The following is a 17,982-nucleotide window of genomic DNA, read 5'->3' on the forward strand; positions in this document are numbered from 1 at the left end:
GATGTTAATACTGCGGGTCATTCTATCGTACCTCCCCTTTTTTAGGGGTATGGTACTAAACTAAATCTGAACCATTAAATTAATGGTGTTTTGATATTGACCATTCATTTAATTCGAGTGGAAATTGGTTACCAGTAAAGCAAGATATATATATATATATATATATATATATATATATATATATATATAAAATATATATATATAAAAGAGAGAGAAAACAGCAAATCAGATTTCTCTCTATGCTTCGGTAATTTTTTAGGTTCTAGAGGTTTTTCAGTCATGTTTTAGGTACTAAAGATATTTTATTCAATTTTTAGGTTTTAGGGTCATTCGGTCATTTTTTAGGTCCTATGGGTAGTTTGATAATTTTTTAGGTTCTAAGGGTATTCCGATAATTTTTGAGGATTTCAGGGGCATTTTGGTCATTTTCAAGTTTTAGTGGTATTTTGGTCATTTTTAGATTTTGAGGGTATTTCGGTCATTTTTTAGGTTCTAAGATTATTTCAACAATTTTTTAGGTTTAGGGGCATAGAGTCATTTCTTAAGTTTTAAGGGTATATTAGTCTTTTTTTAAAAAAAATTTAGGGTCATTTGGTCTTTTTTAGTCTCTAAGAGTATTTTGATGATTTTTTTAGGTTCCAAGGGTATTCTGGTAATTTTAGAGGGTTTTAATGATATTTTGGTCATTTTTAAGTTTTAGGGTTATTTTGGTAATTTTAGAGGGAATTGGGGGAATTTTGATCATTCTTTAGGTTTTCGAGGGAATTTTGGCCATTTTTTAGATACTAAGGGTATTTTGGCATTTTTCAAGTTTCTAAGGGTTTTTAGGTTTTCGAGGGAATATTGGGGGTGATAATGCACGAGAATCAGTAGGCTGAATGCATAATGTGAGGATAGTACCATCAAATATGAGAAAAAAAATAAGGGAACCACCGAATATGACAAAAGTACAATCACATGTGATGTTGGTACTGCACAATGTGATGATGGTATCATCAAATGTAAGAAAAAATAAGGGATACAGTCACATGTGATGTTGGTATTGCTCAATGTGAGGATGATATTATCAAATGTGAGGAAAAAAAAAAGGGAATCATCGAATGTGACAAAAGTACAGTCACATGTGATGGTGGTATTGCACAATGTGAGGATGGTACCATCGAATGTGAGAAAAAATAAGGGAACTACCGAATATGACAAAAGTACAATCACATGTGAAGTTTGTACTATGCAATGTGAGGATAGTACCATCAAATGTGAGAAAAAAATAAGAGAACTACTTAATGTGATAAAAGTATAGTCACATGTGACGTTGGTACTGCACAATGTGAGAATGGTACCATCAAATGTGAGAAAAAAAATAAGAGAACCACCGAATGTGACAAAAGTACAGTCACATGTGACGTTCGTACTGTACAATGTGAGGATGGTACCATCAAATGTGAAAAAAAAAAAAAAAGAGAACCACCGAATGTGACAAAAGTACAGTCACATGTGACATTGGTACTGCACAATGTGAGGATGATACCATCAAATGTGAGAAAAAATAAGAGAACCATCGAATGTGACAAAAATACAATCGCATGTGACGTTGATACTGCATAATATAAAGATGGTACCATCAAATGTGAGAAAATATAAAGAAACCATCAAATATGACAAAAGTACTATCACATGTGATGTTGGTACTGCACAATCTGATGATGGTACCATCAAATGTGAGAAAAAAAATAAGGGAACTACCGAATGTGATAAAAGTACAGTCACATATGATGTTGGTACTGTACAATGTAAGAATAATATAATCAAATATGATGTTTTAGTAATATTGTATAACAGGTGATGTTTTAGTAACCTAGTATATAATAGGTGGCCTGCTAATATATTCGTAAAAAAAAAAAAGTACTGTAGAATTACACTTCAAACAAAAAAAGGAAGGTGGAAACGCCATGTGTGTCGGTCTTTCACTTTCTTTCTTCATTGGTTCCCACTCAACTTCTCTCTTTACCCTTTATCTTATCCCCCACTGTTTCTCTCTCAGTGCCTCTTCATTAATCTCTCCTTCTCCTTTCTTTTCTGGTTTTCACACCAATTCTCTCTCAATCTTCAAGAGTTCCTCTTGTCACCTGTTCCTTTCTAGTATCTATACAAGTGCGTGTTTGAATCTTGGGGTAAGTAAGTTAGTAACTCCTCATTTTTTTTTTTTTTTTCCTTTTGATTTTTTGTTCATATTGTAAGGCATTGTTTGTTGGTCATTGAATTTGTGATTTTGTCCATACAGTTTTTTTTTTTTAAATAATTCTGGTTTGTTTCTCGCAGCTCGCCACCCTTTTCTTTTTTCTTTTATTTTGATTACAAGAGAGGAGGCCACGCCACCGCCGTCAGCAGGCCGATCGTCTTTGCCGTGTTGCCGCCTCATCACTGGTATTTCTTCTCTTCTCTCACTTCTTTCACTCTCTCTCTCTTAGATTTGATCTACTTATGGTTTCTCTCTCTTTCTTTCGCACTCTCTAATCTCATCTCTTCTCTTGCTCAACTTTTATCGTCTCTGTGTGGGTTGTGACTTTCGTCGGAGTGTCTTTGTGCCTTCCTTAGTTCTTAGTAAAGTTACTAGTTTGAGGCTTTATTTACTAGTGGAACTGGTAGTAAATTTTTGGAGCATTTTTATTGGATTGGTTATATTGAATAAATATATACTTTACTAAATGTCATGTAGACACATACCTTTGGTAGAGCAGATCACCAAATTGCCGGATCTTTCACTTTGCTTGCTTTACGAACTCCTCACGATCTCCTTTGTGGAACACCTCCAAGTCGCAGGAAAGGCTACTAGAGTCTCTCCTAATTTCCACACTCCAAATTCTAGGGAACAGTAGATGATGTCCCAGAGAGACGGCTTATTTTGAGAGAGCACTCAAAACTATACGTATGTTTACTCACTGTGTCTTAACCACTATCTGACTGATGTAGGAGTATTTAAATACTAGTAGAGATTCACTTGCTATCAGATATATGTGATTGTTAGGAACCCGGTGGTTCCTAATGGAGATTGATGAGAATTATAGGGAAATGGATGGGGATTGTAGGGAAATTGACTTAATTCGAGGTAGTCACCCTCCATAGAGAAAGAGAGAGATTAAGAGAGAGAAATGCACTAACAAATTGGTTTATTCTTCATTTATTCCTCATATTGGATTACAATCATGTATTTATAGGAGACTAGCTCTAATCTCATTAGTCCACATGGCCTCATCCTATTGGTTCTATTATTCCCCATGTGCATTAATAATTCCAACATGTGCTAAATGTGATTAACATGCTTGGAATTGTAACTAACTAACTAACTAGGTTCTATTATTCCCCATGTGCATTAATAATTTCAACATGTGCTAAATGTGATTAACATGCTTGGAATTGTAACTAACTAACTAACTAAATCTCAATACAACAATTATTATCCATATGCTTATAGCATTCCTAACACCTTGCCCACAAGGTGTTGTTGTGAAATAACATCTTCATCAAAGGAAATCTTCCAATGGACCAATACCGTAGTGACATTTTGATCACCATATTCATGCATTTCTCTTTGACAAGCGGTCCGGTGCACATGAAGGTTTCTTCTTCGTAGATCTTCAAACTTTGCTCAAATTCTTGAGCCTTCAATGGTTCTTCAATCTTCAAGGTCTCATTGGTTCTTTGAACCTTGAAATGTTCTAGTATCCTCAAGACCTCATTTGATTTTAGAACCATTAGAATTCTTGGAGCTTGTATCTTGGATTCTTGGATCACCGACACTTGGATTGCCAATTCTTGAATCATAGACTCTTGAATGGAAGCCTCCATTGGTGCATCAAGAATGGGTTCTTGGAAGATCGTCATCACCTTCTTTGTTGATTCTTTCGATTGAACTTCAAGGGCAGCATGTACATGTATATCATCATCCACTTTGACACAAAAATCAACATCTCGGCTTGCAACAACAGTAGTAGATTCTTGGAACTTGATTTGTTCTTCGAGTTTCATTGAATCAAGAAATTGTAACTCCTCTTCCGTCATGTTCTCGAGACCCTCTTGCAATCTTGAGAGCTCCTCCTTCATGGCCATGTTAGATTCATCCAAGACCTTCATCTTCTTTGAAATATCCTTAGCTTCTTCTAAAGCTTTGTTCAACATTCCTTGTATTTTTTTCAAAAGTTTTCTTTCATCACAATTGCTCGTCTCTGGATCAACGGCTCTGATACCATTGGTTAGGAACCCGGTGGTTCCTAATGGAGATTGATGAGAATTATAGGGAAATGGATGGGGATTGTAGGAAAATTGACTTAATTCGAGGTAGTCACCCTCCATAGAGAAAGAGAGAGATTAAGAGAGAGAAATGCACTAACAAATTGGTTTATTCTTCATTTATTCCTCATATTGGATTACAATCACGTATTTATAGGAGACTAGCTCTAATCTCATTGGTCCACATGGCCTCATCCTATTGGTTCTATTATTCCCCATGTGCATTAATAATTCCAACATGTGCTAAATGTGATTAACATGCTTGGAATTGTAACTAACTAACTAACTAACTAAATCTCAATACAACAATTATTATCCATATGCTTATAGCATTCCTAACATTTCCACATAGTTGCAGTTGTGTGGCGTAACAATTGGCCACCGTTCAGATGTCCAATGTGTTTCTCATCTTTAGAAAGCTTGCAAGTCATGGGTCTCTTCCAATCCTAGTCCCAACATAGTTCTTTTTTTTTTTTTATTTTTTTTTTAACATCTTTTTAAAAAATTCCTTCAATTCTGAAATTATTTAAAAAAAAAAAAAACCAAAACGGCGTCGTTTTGAGCCTTTAACGGAAAACACTAACAAAGCTCTAACAGAAGGCTACATTGAAAAAAATTGAAAGTTAAAGGACTAAAATGATAAAAGCTGAAAGTTAGAAGGTCAGTTTTAGATTTTTGCCAATAATTAATTTCAAATGACATAAAAATTCAGTGCATTATGAGAATAAATAAATTTATTGTATGGTTGAATAATTAGTTGCATGAGTGATGTTGGAAATATTACAAAATTTTTTTGTTAAAAAATGTTATAAATTGTTGGATCACTCGTCATAAAAGGTAATTAATACATTATTAATTTATTATAATGATTTATTATTTTATTAAAGTGACATCGTACATTGACATAATTTCTAAGTTTTTTATAGTAAAATTTGTAGTAACTTTTAGCATTTTCCTGATTGCATAATATCACACAAATAATTAATTACATAATGTGAAAAATTAAAAGTTTTAAAATTTTAATTTGAGAATAATTAGTGCATTTTTGCACACTGCCCACATTCTTGTATTATTCTTTACATAGTAACAATAATTAGGCTTTTTGCTAGAATATTATTGGACATAAAACGAGATAATCAATATAAAATTTTTATTTGATTTGTAAATTAAGAGAAAATCACCTGTTGAAAATAAAATATTTTAATTATGTGAATTTTTCAAAAGAAAATATTTAAATTATTTGAAATTCAATGCTAGTGATGCAGCACTGCCGACCACTAATATCCATGTATCAATCTCTAAAAATTTTGACATCTCAATTCCAAAAAATGTCGATACTGACTTCCAAATTATTATCAAACAAAATTTTAAAAAGTTGAATTTGTAGCAGATACGATACAACCAAATCTTCATTTATTTTCTTTCAGACACAATTTGGTTATATTGACAGATCAAACATGGAAACAAAGCCTGCCTTCAGTGCAGCTGTGGTTGAAGTTCTTAAGCAAGACAATTATTTGGATTGGAGTGTTCGGGTGAAGACATATTTGATGGCTCAAGATATTTGGGACATTGTTGAATCTAGGAGCAATTCTCCTACACCAGAAAATGAAGCTGCCTTTAAGGTTTGGAGCAAGACGAATGACATGGCTTTACATGTGATCCAGATTTCATGCGGGCCGGACACATTTTCTGATATTAGGGAGATTACTTCGGCCAGAATTGCTTGGGAAACTTTGGCAGGAAAGTACAAACCTAAAGGTCCTGACCCAAGTAGCAGGTAATTTAGATCATTCAATTCGTTAATTAAAAGTCAAGTATTTTTCCCTCTCACGTGATTTTAAAAACCGGTTTTACTTTGGACAGTATGGCTTCAGTTCCTTTAGAAGAAGGCAAGCTTGACTCAAGTATTAAGCCAGGTACATCTCTCTCTCTATCTTATTTTCTGTGTGTGCGGGTGTGTAAAACAGGCTGTAAGATAACCAAGACGACGACAAAATTACCAAAAAAAAAAAAAAAAAAAAAAAAAAAAAAAAAAAAAAAAGCTTGAAAGCATTCCCTAAAAAGTGGGGGAAAATATGAGATAGGTTGTGATTGCGTTACAGCCTTGAGGTCACGTTTTAGGAAGAAAGTCCCTCACATCCAAAGAATTGGAAAAGACAGTGACGTGCTACATTGGAATTAAGGTCCAAATAGTTACCATTGTCACCATCTTCTTCATTGTTTTGTTCATTTGTTGTTTTTGTTTAGTACAAATCTTACAAATTGCACTTTGCGCGCAGTTAATGGTTAAAATTTTGGAAGTCCTCTCCATTTCATTAGAAATAATTAGATTCTCATATATATATTGTTATATGAACTGTTTCATTAGTTAAAATTTTAAATAACATGATATTAGATATAATTTAAAAATTGTAATATTTAGTATCTGTTTGGCAAAGATTAATTTTGCCAACTTATTTTACTATTCAGTTTATTTTTACTATTATTCATGGACCCCACTGCACATTTTAGTACTATTTATGAGTCTCACTATACTATTTCAGCTAACTTTTACATTTAGCTACAGTACTTTCAGCAAAAAGTTTTCAGTTTCAACAAAATAAGCGGATTCCAAACAGACTCTTAGGGTCTGTTTGGGATCCGCTTATTTTGCTGAAATTGAAAACTTTTTGCTGAAATTACTGTAGATAAATGTAAAAGTTTGCTGAAATAATAAAGTGAGACCTATGAATAGTATCAAAAGTACAATAAGACCTATGAATAGTAGCAAAAATAAGTTGAATAGTAAAATAAGCTAGCTTTTTAATTTGAAGCCAAACACACACTTAATGTGTGAACCATGAAATTGATCCATTTTAAATGTTGTAATTAATCTGATTTAATTTACATAAATCAAATTTATTGATGTAAAAATTCAACTAATTGAAAGATTAAAATAATCTTATTAATTTTTTGTATATATTAAAATAATCCTATTTATTTTTCAAGTTTAACTTATTGCAATTTGTGAAACGCTCCTTCTCAAAAAATAAAAAAAAAACCCTTACTGCGAAATGTACAGTGGATGAGCTTATGGAACATTTGAAGACTGTTAGAAACACAGAATGATTATATTGTATTTCATAATCAAAGAATATACATGTGTGCCTTTATATAAGAGGCATATGTGTGCAGTACAAGTAAGCCTATGTGTGCGGTACAAATAAAGTATAGTACAAGTACAAGTGTGCTATAGAAGTAAACTAGCTGGGCCTAAAACTCATAACATAATATACATTAACAGCTTCCCTCAAACTCAAGGTGGATGTGAGACCAGTTTGAGGTTGTCAACCAAATCACGAGTGTGTCCCTTAGGAAGTGACTTGGTGAAAATATCTGCAAGTTGATCTTTGGAGGAGACGGAGAAAAGCTTGAGAGCACCATGGACAAGATGATAACAGATAAAATGACAATCAATCTCAATGTGTTTAGTCCGTTCATGGAAGACATCATTGTGAGTAATATAAATGACACTCTGGTTGTCACAATAAAGGGGAGTAGCAGAGGATGTGGACACACCCAAATCCTTAAGAAGCCATTGTAGCCAAAGGAGCTCAGATGTGGTATCAGCAAGAGCACGATATTCCGCTTCAGTACTGGAGCGGGCCACAAAAGTTTGTTTCTTACTTCGCCAAGAAATCAAGGAAGAACCAAGGAGAAAGCAATAGCCTGTAGTGGACTTACGATCAGTGGGATCTCCTGCCCAATCAGCATCAGAGTATGCACAAAGTACAAGAGGAGACTGAGCTGAGTAGAAAAGGCCATGGAAGAGAGTGCCCTTCAGGTATTGAAGTATGCGCAGAACAACAGCATAATGAGTTGATCGTGGAGCAGACAGATACTGGCTTACCTGATGAACAACATAAGAAATGTTTGGACGAGTAACTGTGAGATTAACTAAGCTGCCATCCAATCATCTATAAAGAGAAGGATTAGACAATAGTTTCCCCCCCGAGGGTGTCAAATGCGCATTAAGCTCAACTGGAGTGTCAACAGTTTTGCTATCAATGAGTCCAACTCGAGACAAAAGGTCAGAAGCATACTTAGCTTAAGTAATATAGAGACCATCTGTGGAATGAGTAATTTCAAGACCTAAGAAATAGCTAAGATATCCAAGATCTTTCATATCAAACTGCTGACTGAGAAAATCTTTCAGTTCTTGAATGCGTCTGAGGTCATCACCAGTTATGATCATATCATCCACATATAGAAGAAGCAAAATGGTGCCTTTATCAGTGCGACGAAGAAATAAGGTAGAATCATATGGACTGGCAGTGTAACCCAAGCGAAAGATAGTGGAGCTAAACTTGGCAAACCAAGCTCGTGGATCTTATTTAAGGCCATAAAGTGTACGTCGAAGATGACAAACCTTATTTGATTCAATAGAGAGACCAAGAGGAGATTGCATATAGACTTCTTCACTCAGATCCCTATTAAGGAAGGCATTTTTAACATCCATCTGAAAAAGATCCCATTTACTAGCAGCAACAACAACTAAGAGAGCACGAACAGTGGAGATACGAGCCACTGGAGCAAAGGTCTCTTCATAATCAATCCCATACTCCTGTGTAAAGCCTTTTGCAACAAGACGAGCCTTGTAGCGCTCAATGGGCCCATCAGAACGAGTCTTGATCTTATAGATCCACTTACAACCAACCACAAACTGTCCAGGAGGGAGAGTGACCAAATCCCAAGTATGGTTTTTGGTTAATGCATCAAGTTCCTCTTTCATTGCAATCTGCCATAAAGGGTCAGTGGAGGACTCACGATAGGTCTGAGGCTCGTGAAGAGTAGCAAGGGCAGTGTAACAATGATAGTCAAGTAAATGTGGAGGAATGGATCTTACCCGGGTTGAGTGGCGAGGCGGAATGTCTTGTGGAGGATCTTCGGGCGGAGCAGGAGCAGGAGACCCAAGCTCAAGGTAGGGTAGCTCGTCATCAACCTATTCATCTTCGACCTGTCTAGGAGAAGTATCAAAAATATCTGGAAAGAAGTTCAAAGGAGGATCAGAAGTATTTGTAGAAGGAACAAGAGACTCATCTGGAAATATTTCTAAAACAGAGGAGGTAGTTAAGGAATAACAAAAGTGAGAGAGTTCAACAAATAATCGATGTTCCTAAAAGACAACATTACAAGAAACACGAAGTCTATGAGAGACAGGATCATAACACTGATACCCTTTTTGAGTTTCTAACCAAGGAAACAACAAAGTCTAGATCGAGGCTCAAGCATAACACTGATCAGGGTTCAAGTTTCTAAGAGGGAGCTTCACACATATATACACTTAGATAAGGTTAGAGTAAAATTTCTATCTCGTAAAAATAAAATAAAAAAGAAGACAAACCCAGCAATGCTCTTTCTATCATCCATAATTCCATATCTTTAGCCCTTTCATTATCGCTATATCCCAAAAGTTTAAATTCTTTAAAAAGTGAATAAGGAAATCTAACATAAAGCGTAAAAAAGCTCAAGTAGCAATAATTCTATTAGCAATCTTTAAATGTGTCCTAGTAAGAGCTTTTCATGTTGTGACTTTCGAGTTCAATACCAAAGAGAATGTCCTCTATTGTACATGTTAGATAACTCAGGCTTTTAGCCAAACTATTTAACAATTTTAGGTTTACTTTATCTTCATTGTTATGACAGGCTATAAGCCCAACCGTATACGTATATACAAACCATTGCTTTTTTTATTTTATTTTTTATATATTGAATTATTCAAACATATTTGGTCCGTTGCTTGTCAAAATTAAACCATTTACATATATATAAAAAAAAAAAAAAAAAAAAAAAAAAAAAAAAAAAAAAAAAAAAAAAAAAAAAAAAACACACACACAAACTCAATCAAGATATCTCAACTCATGTGACTTACAAAGGAGTGTATTATTCAGCTAAAATCACAATTGAAAGTGCACTTTTATTTGTATTTAAAAAATGTCCTCCTTCTACTTAAACTTTCTCCCACACTTTTCGACAAGGCATTTCTTTCTCACACACTTTTCAACAAGGCAATGCCTTAGTTCATGCCTTAACCCAGAGAGCGAGAAAATCATCTCCTTTATTGGTATTGATGGGGTCTATTTCTTCTGACCTTCATCTACAGATAACAGTATTTCTTCTAAAAAATTAAAAAAAAATTAAAAAAAAAAAAAGAAGAAGTCTGCCATCTACTCAAACTGGTATTGACAAAGATGATTTGGTGACTTAAAAAGAGAGAGTCATGAAAGTGTAAAAAAGCTCTAATTTCCACTACCGATCGAGGTTGTTCTTCAACCTTACTACCCTATATGAAAATTCTTAGCCTAAGTTGTCCTCTATAACTTCTTGAATTTTAGAGGATATTTCTATTATTTGTTAAAGCTTTCATACTATTTCTGTTGTTAGTGTTCCTTTAGAATGTTTCTCTTGTTTCTCATTGTAAATATATGTGAACTCTTAATTCCTTTTGAGAGTATAGCCCATGGCAACAAAGTGGAAAAACACTTCTTCCTCCAGATAAGCATTCAAAAAGCATATTTATCATAATTTTGATATCTATATATTTATTTTACGCTATTCTAGTAATTATTAGTGGTATAATTTCCAAACAAGAAATTGAGGCAAATATCTCATCCTAATGAATACCCAACGCTAGGCGTACCATTCTTGGTTTGTATCTCTCTACCTCATTTTTTTTTTTTTTTCGTCTTATACACCATTGTACATCAATAGCCTTTCTTCCATATAGCAAAGTTGTTACTTCCATTTATCATTCTTTTCTATTGCCTTGATCTCTTTGTTGATAACAATTCTCTATATTCTATAGGTCCTCAAACAGGAAAAAAAACATGTTTGATTATTGATATTCTCTAATTGAATCATTGAGATCTTGTATACTTCCCATTTACCATAGTATTTCACTAGAACTTCTTTCTAGTGATGATAATGAAAATATTTTTATGAATAAGAGATTTTGGTGATGGACGTGGATAGGAAAGTACTTCCAAACTTAATTAACATGTTCTTCTCTAGGTAAAGAAAAAAAAAAAAAAAAAACAAGATATTTCCCATCATCTTGGGTGTTCCTATTTCATGTTGATTGATTGGTCCAATTACATGGAATGCCCAATTGAAGGTACAACTACATTGCTAGTCTAGACTCTAGAGTTAAGTGTAGTAGAAAATAAATTTGACATTGGCAATATGGTTATGATAGGAAAACCAATGCAAGAATAACCCCAATGTGTAACATTTAGGTCACCACTCCTTGAATAATCCGCTAACAAATATTGAGTTTACGAGTACAAGAAATATTACATGATCCTAAAGTACCTACCTACCTATACTAGAACCTACTTACTTATCCAAGCCCATATCTAACCTAGTTGGACTGCTCTTTTTAGTAGACTTCTTCAATGTACACGAATCTACCAATGTGTGGTTGAATCTTACAACAATCCTCGATTGATGCAGTTGATTTGTGCAAAGTTCTTCACAGTAACATGCTCCAATACAAATGGTAGTAGCTCAGTACAAAACCTTAGGCACACAAAGTCGTAACAACTTCTCAATATGCATGTCTCTTCGAAGTGCAGTAGAGATGCAAAATTCAGCACTCTCAAGCAATTTCTTGAACAGTTTTCTTCATTCTTCAACATGGATATCCAATACACTTTTGGACACTAAAAAATTTAGACTCCAAATGCATATAAAGTGCATTTTGGAATGGATTTTTCAACACATACAAATAATGACGATAACACCATGTTATGCTCCTAAACACATGTAAGTCGAAACTATATCTTTTATCTGCTCTAATCTTGGATCAAAGCTCTCGATCAGTTTAAGAATTTAACAAATCATTCTTTCAGCTATGCCATTTTGATTTACCGTTCTAAGGACTTTTAAAGATGACCAATAATATATGTTTCATAAAATTCTTTAAATTCATTTTATCTGAATTTGCCCTTCTATCGAATCACAAGGTCTTAATTTCATAACTACTATACCTATCTACAACAGTTTAAACTTTTTAAATAATTTTAAAATCCTCATAATTCTATGTTAGAAAGAAAAAAAATCATCTTTTTGACTAATCAATGAAGAGAAGAAAATAGTTATTTGTACAAAGCAATGATGGTTTCGGTCCAAACACATTGCTATGAATAAGCTACAGTGGCTTAGCTTCTCTCTAAAAGCTATTTCTTGATTGCTTAACAATGATACATCTTCATAAATTTGGTCAGATTTTCAATGGAAGACAATTCTCTCATCATCTTATTTTTTTCACCATAAATTGTAAGTCCAGCAAAATTTAAATGTCATCAACACCTTGATTATCACAATTTTTCCGTAGTCCCTAACCAACTACAATCCCTCAAGAGAATATCATAGTCTGTTTAGGTAATGGAAACTGTAGGGGTTCTTTAAAGGGAACCGAGCCCCCAGAGATTAAGAGGGAGAATGAGAGAATTTAGAGACTTAGAAGAGAATTCACTTAATTCTTTATTGCTTAACTTCCATGATTACAAGAACTAGCCTCTTATACTCAAGGCTTGGTTAGGAACTTCTTCTAGAGTACTAACTGTAGTAACTAACTCTATCTTTCTCCTAACAGCTATCTAACTACTATTATAGCTCATACTAACACATGTCCTGATTCAAATACGCATGTGACCTAATTGAAATAAGCACGTGCGGATTACAATTAACCATATGCCACTAATTGCACATTAACTCAATGCTGTTATTGAGTTGATACTGCTGTTGTACTACTTGCTGCAACAATTACTCTACGGCAATTGACCAATCAGTTCATTCTTGACATTTGGCCTAGTCTTAAATAATAGTTTTCAAACTAAGCATATAAATATATAATAGACATCATAAATAAAATGGCGATCTATATTTTCTAAGCAAATATGAACCTTTACTTTTTGTTTGGCAGGAGAAAGTGACAAAAAGGGAAACATTGATGATGGCGTTGAGATTTATATGGACTTATACAAAGCTTTGCAAATTGGTAATTGGAATGCTGCCAAGGAGTTCCTTAATCGCCATCCGTGTGCAATAAGTGCAAAAATCACAGTTAGGGACCAGACCGCACTTCATGTTGCTGCTAAAGCTGGACATGTGCATATAGTGGAGGAGTTGGTAAAGCAAATGTCTGGAGAAAATTTGGAAATAAAAGATATTTATGGTCTCACAGCTCTAGCTCAGGCAACTTATTTTGGAAACTACCGTATAGCAGAATGCATGCTTGGAAAGAATGAGAACTTGATCAGTATTGGAGATGACGATGGAAATATTCCAGTTGTTCTGGCTCTTTACAACGGGCATTTAAAATTGGGTTGTTATCTCTATCGGCGCACTCCGCTAGAAATTCTAATGCCAGAAAATGGCACCATGGGGGCTTCAGTTGTTTGCGAGGCAATATATAACGAAGCTTTGGGTAAGAATTAACTCTTCGTCTTAACTGTCCATTGAGTATTATTTCCTACTTGAAATTTTCGCAATATAATTCTGTATGATTGATTAATTTCTCTGTCCATATGGTACAACACAATATAGATATTGCTCTGGATTTAGTCAAGCGTTGTCCACGTTTGGTTTTTGCTCAAGGCGTAACTGGTGACTCCCCTTTTTATGCACTGGCTTGTATGTCCGATTATTTCCCAAGTGGAAATCGGCTCGTATTTTGGAAACGATGGATCTATTCCGGTTAGTACCATCCCTTTTACTCTTCACTCTTCACCCTTCACCCTTGTTTTTCGTTGACTTGTTTTAGTATTATGCAAATAATGGATGAATTTAATTATATCAATGTGAATTATGTGATGATATCCCTTAAAAAAAACCTATGAAAAAGGGGGCCCTTGAGGCCCAAACCCATATCCTTCATTTGTAGATCCAGTATAGCCCAAAAGAGAAGAGAAGAGATGGTGCAAGGCTCTAAGCATTACAAGAGGCCCATTTGGCAAATGGATTTAATTTTATTAAGGATATTTTAGGTAACATCATGCAATAACAGTTTTTGTTTATTTAAGAGGGGGAGGGGGGGGGGGTGCTTGTATCATCCAATAACGGGTTGAAATTTGGAATATCATAGATTCTAATTAATAATCCATTTGATTATATGATTAAGTTAAGATTATATGAATAATCCATGTGATTCATAAGCCTAGATACAAAATAATAATTCTAAAAAATTAAGTTAAGATTAATAGTCTTAAATATTATTTGAAATTAAAAAAAGTAAGATTTTACATTGATAACTTGATTTCATTGATAGCATTGGAAATGAAAAATAAGTATGTCAAAATATGAATTTTGACATGGAAAAAACATACAAGAATTAGAAAAATTAAGAGGATTTTTGGAAGAAATTATTTCTATAAGAGACTATTTCTATAGTTGGTTATTGCATGAATCTATTTTTGAAATAGATAATCCTAATTTAATATTTTAGGAATGACCAATTGAACTAAAAAACTCTTGGCATATGATCAGTCATATTTTAAATTCATTAGAATTCTTAGAAAATCATTGTAGCTAAAAGGAATACAAGTGAAATGACGCCATTTTCGTTATTATAGTATACGTATGCTTATGCAAAGTACTGGTTAACTTATATGAAAGCTATAGAAAATATTTTAATAAAATATTTGAAATTAAAAAATTAAATAGATAATAGAATTATAAGGTTTAAAATATAATTTTTCCAAATTATTTAAATAATATATTGTGTAAGTTTAGCTTTTATCAAAACCAAGAATTATTGTAGATTATAATTTATAATAAATGGTGAAGCTCTTCTTTAAAATTTTTGATAGATTTTGATAATTAAATTTAAATTGGAGTCATTTTTTTTTTAATTTCTTTAAATTTAAGTGGAGTTTAATTTATAAAAATCTACCTTAATAAATTTAATTTCATAGTGCGGTACATTGAGAAAGCACGCCCTACAAAGGATAATACTTAAGTCAAGTTGCATAGCACAAGCACAATGCCCAATTTTTATTATTAATACAAAAAATTATTAGAAATAATCAAAATAAATTAAAATAAATAATGATTTTTTTAGATATATAGAATTTTTTTTATAATAGAATTTTAATTAGAAAAGCATTTCTAAACCTCTTAAAGCTTTGATTATAGGGTTTCTATAATTTTAATGTGCTGTGTCCACACAGTGAAAGTATATTTTATGACGTGTAACACTTACATCAAACCAAAATCATATTGCACAAGAACAACTTAAATCAATGTTGAAAAAAATAAACTTCTACTCATATATAACATTCTAATAATTTACTATTTTTAGACATGAAAAAGAAAGTAAAAGAAAATGTGAGTAAGCACATATAGAATATAACTAAGATTTATTATAAATTAGCTTGTTTATATCTTAACCTTGTAATTATATTACTTGAAAATTTTTTGTATAAATACATAAAAAGTTGATTCTCAAAATAATAATAATAATAATAATAATACTCACTTTGAAACTTATATTAATATGTCCGTTTGATTTGCTTATTCCTAATAGCTTATTTTCATAGTATTTATCAAATGTGTTGTAAAAGGCTAAGGTTGCTTTTAGCACCAGCTTTTTATTGGCTTTTTGCTAAAACTTATTGCTTTTTTCCAATGCAAGTCCCACAAAAAATACAAGCTTATTTTGGCTCAAGTTTAGGATTCCATGTTATATGTATTCTACTACAAAGTTTTGGTCAAAAAGTTAACAACAATCAACTATTTATGGGTCACATTTTATGATTTTTGCTTATTGCGAGTCGAGTGTTCCACTTTACACTTTTGCTATAGTATTTTCAACAAAAAATCAATTAACTTTGTTTTTTTTATTTTATTTTTTTTGAGAACCAGACTCGGAACATCTTGGGCTTTAGTTTTTTTTTTTTTTTTTTAATAAAGTTTTTAGCTTTTAATTAAAATACTTTCAGTATCAACTTTTGTTTTTTTAGGTTTTAGCTTTTAGTTACAAAACTTTCAGCAAAAATCTTTTAACAAAAAACTAGATAAGTTGTTCTTATAAAACAGACACTAAAAACTTCTTTATTTCAAAAAAAGATGAAAGTTAGATTATTTGCAAAAAATTTGAAACAAAAAATAGTTTGTCTATATTTGCCCATATATGTAAATGGGTAACGTCATTGGATTGTATTAATTTTAACTGATTTTAAGAGATGTCTGTCTTATCTATAAATTTATTGAATTAGTTCTGAACCAAAAACAATTCCAATAGTACATGTTAAAATGGGAAACGTCTTGACCAGAAGTTTTATAGTTTTGACTCGTACCTTCTTATATTTCCAAAAAAGAAAATTAGGATTTAAACTTCCTTTCAAACTATTAAATTATACAAAAACGGATAAAAATTAAACAAAAAATGGGTAACACCCCACAAATGTTAATGGGACGCTCCTACTAGTTCCACAACTATAATGTAAGTCCCTTACTTAAAGATTTTAATATTTTTTACAGTATTACTTTTGTTTCCAAATTTCAATATTTAAAGTGTGTCAATCAATTGTTCGAAGAAATCATTTCCCATTAATCCAATTCGTAATTTTCTTGATTCTGTATGTGTTGCCCTTTGAATATTGCTACAAATCTAAGATAAGGGTTAAATTTGTTGTACACAAACTTAAGTCATGATTGTAGTTAATTTTGGGGGTGTATAAAATTGTGTAAAATAATTTGTATGTGATAAACATTACTCTTAGATGAAGCCAAACTGCAATAGTTAATGAATGATATTCATTTGAACATTCAAAAACCTACGGGAAACGAAAGCCGAAGCAATGGTAAAGAAATTATTGAATCAGGTATGTCACTGTACATAGTTCCTTTTCTCAAGATTTTGGTTGTAAGAGCATTCATAGTAGTGGTGCTAAAAATACCCACAACATCAAAGATATTATACTTAAAAAAAATTTAACTCTTAGCTACAGTAAATTGCCATTTTTAGCAACTGATTGTAGATGGAAGTTAAACTCAAATAATGTTGTTTATTTGGTTCACGTGCTACTTCTCTCTCCTCCCTTTTCTCTCTTTTTGCTTCTCCTCTATTTCTAATTTTCTATCACCCACGCCTTTATGCCCAGCCTCTCCCCTTCTCCCTCTCCACTGAAATCAATTTTCTCACTCTATCTTGTCACTCTCTCCTTTCTTGGGTTTGCTTGTGGCAGTTAGGTTGGGTTCCGATCGGATTTACGACGGTTCGATGTGTGCTTCGATGGTCCGATCGGATTTATGGTGGTTTGATATGTGCTTCAGTGGGGCTTCGTGGGTCTGATTAATTTTAGTTTTTCTTTTTCTTTTCCCGGTTGATGGTGGTGATGGTGATGTGGGTTTGGGTTTGTGATTTGGTTGTGATTTTGGTGGTTGGAGGATGTGGTTCTGGGTGGTGGTGACAGTGGCAATGGTTGTTGTGGCTGTTTTTCTTTTCTCTCTTTTTGCTTCTCCCCTGTTTCTAATTTTCTATCACCCACGTCTTCATGCCCAGCCTCTCCCCTTCTCCCTTTTAACTGAAATCAACTTTCTCACTTTATCTTATTCCACTCTCCTCTCACAAGTTGGCTTGTAGTAGTTGGGTTGGGTTTCGATCAGATTTACGGTGGTCCGATCATATTTATGGTGGATTGATATGTG

At 33.1% G+C, this 17,982-nt stretch overlaps 1 protein-coding gene across 1 annotated transcript; it reads left to right on the forward strand.

Moving 5' to 3' along the window:
* The first annotated feature begins 2,062 nt into the window (after nt 1-2,062).
* Nucleotides 2,063-14,033, forward strand: LOC115968479 (ankyrin-3-like). Its single transcript, XM_031087890.1, has 5 exons — nt 2,063-2,171; nt 5,738-6,067; nt 6,154-6,206; nt 13,256-13,759; nt 13,879-14,033. The coding sequence occupies exons 2-5, from the start codon at nt 5,745-5,747 to the stop codon at nt 14,031-14,033; spliced, it is 1,035 nt and encodes a 344-aa protein (XP_030943750.1). The 5' UTR covers nt 2,063-2,171; nt 5,738-5,744.
* The last annotated feature ends 3,949 nt before the right edge of the window (nt 14,034-17,982 follow it).

This window comes from Quercus lobata, chromosome 2 (assembly GCF_001633185.2).
Source record: "Quercus lobata isolate SW786 chromosome 2, ValleyOak3.0 Primary Assembly, whole genome shotgun sequence".
Classification (NCBI taxonomy): Eukaryota; Viridiplantae; Streptophyta; class Magnoliopsida; order Fagales; family Fagaceae; genus Quercus; species Quercus lobata.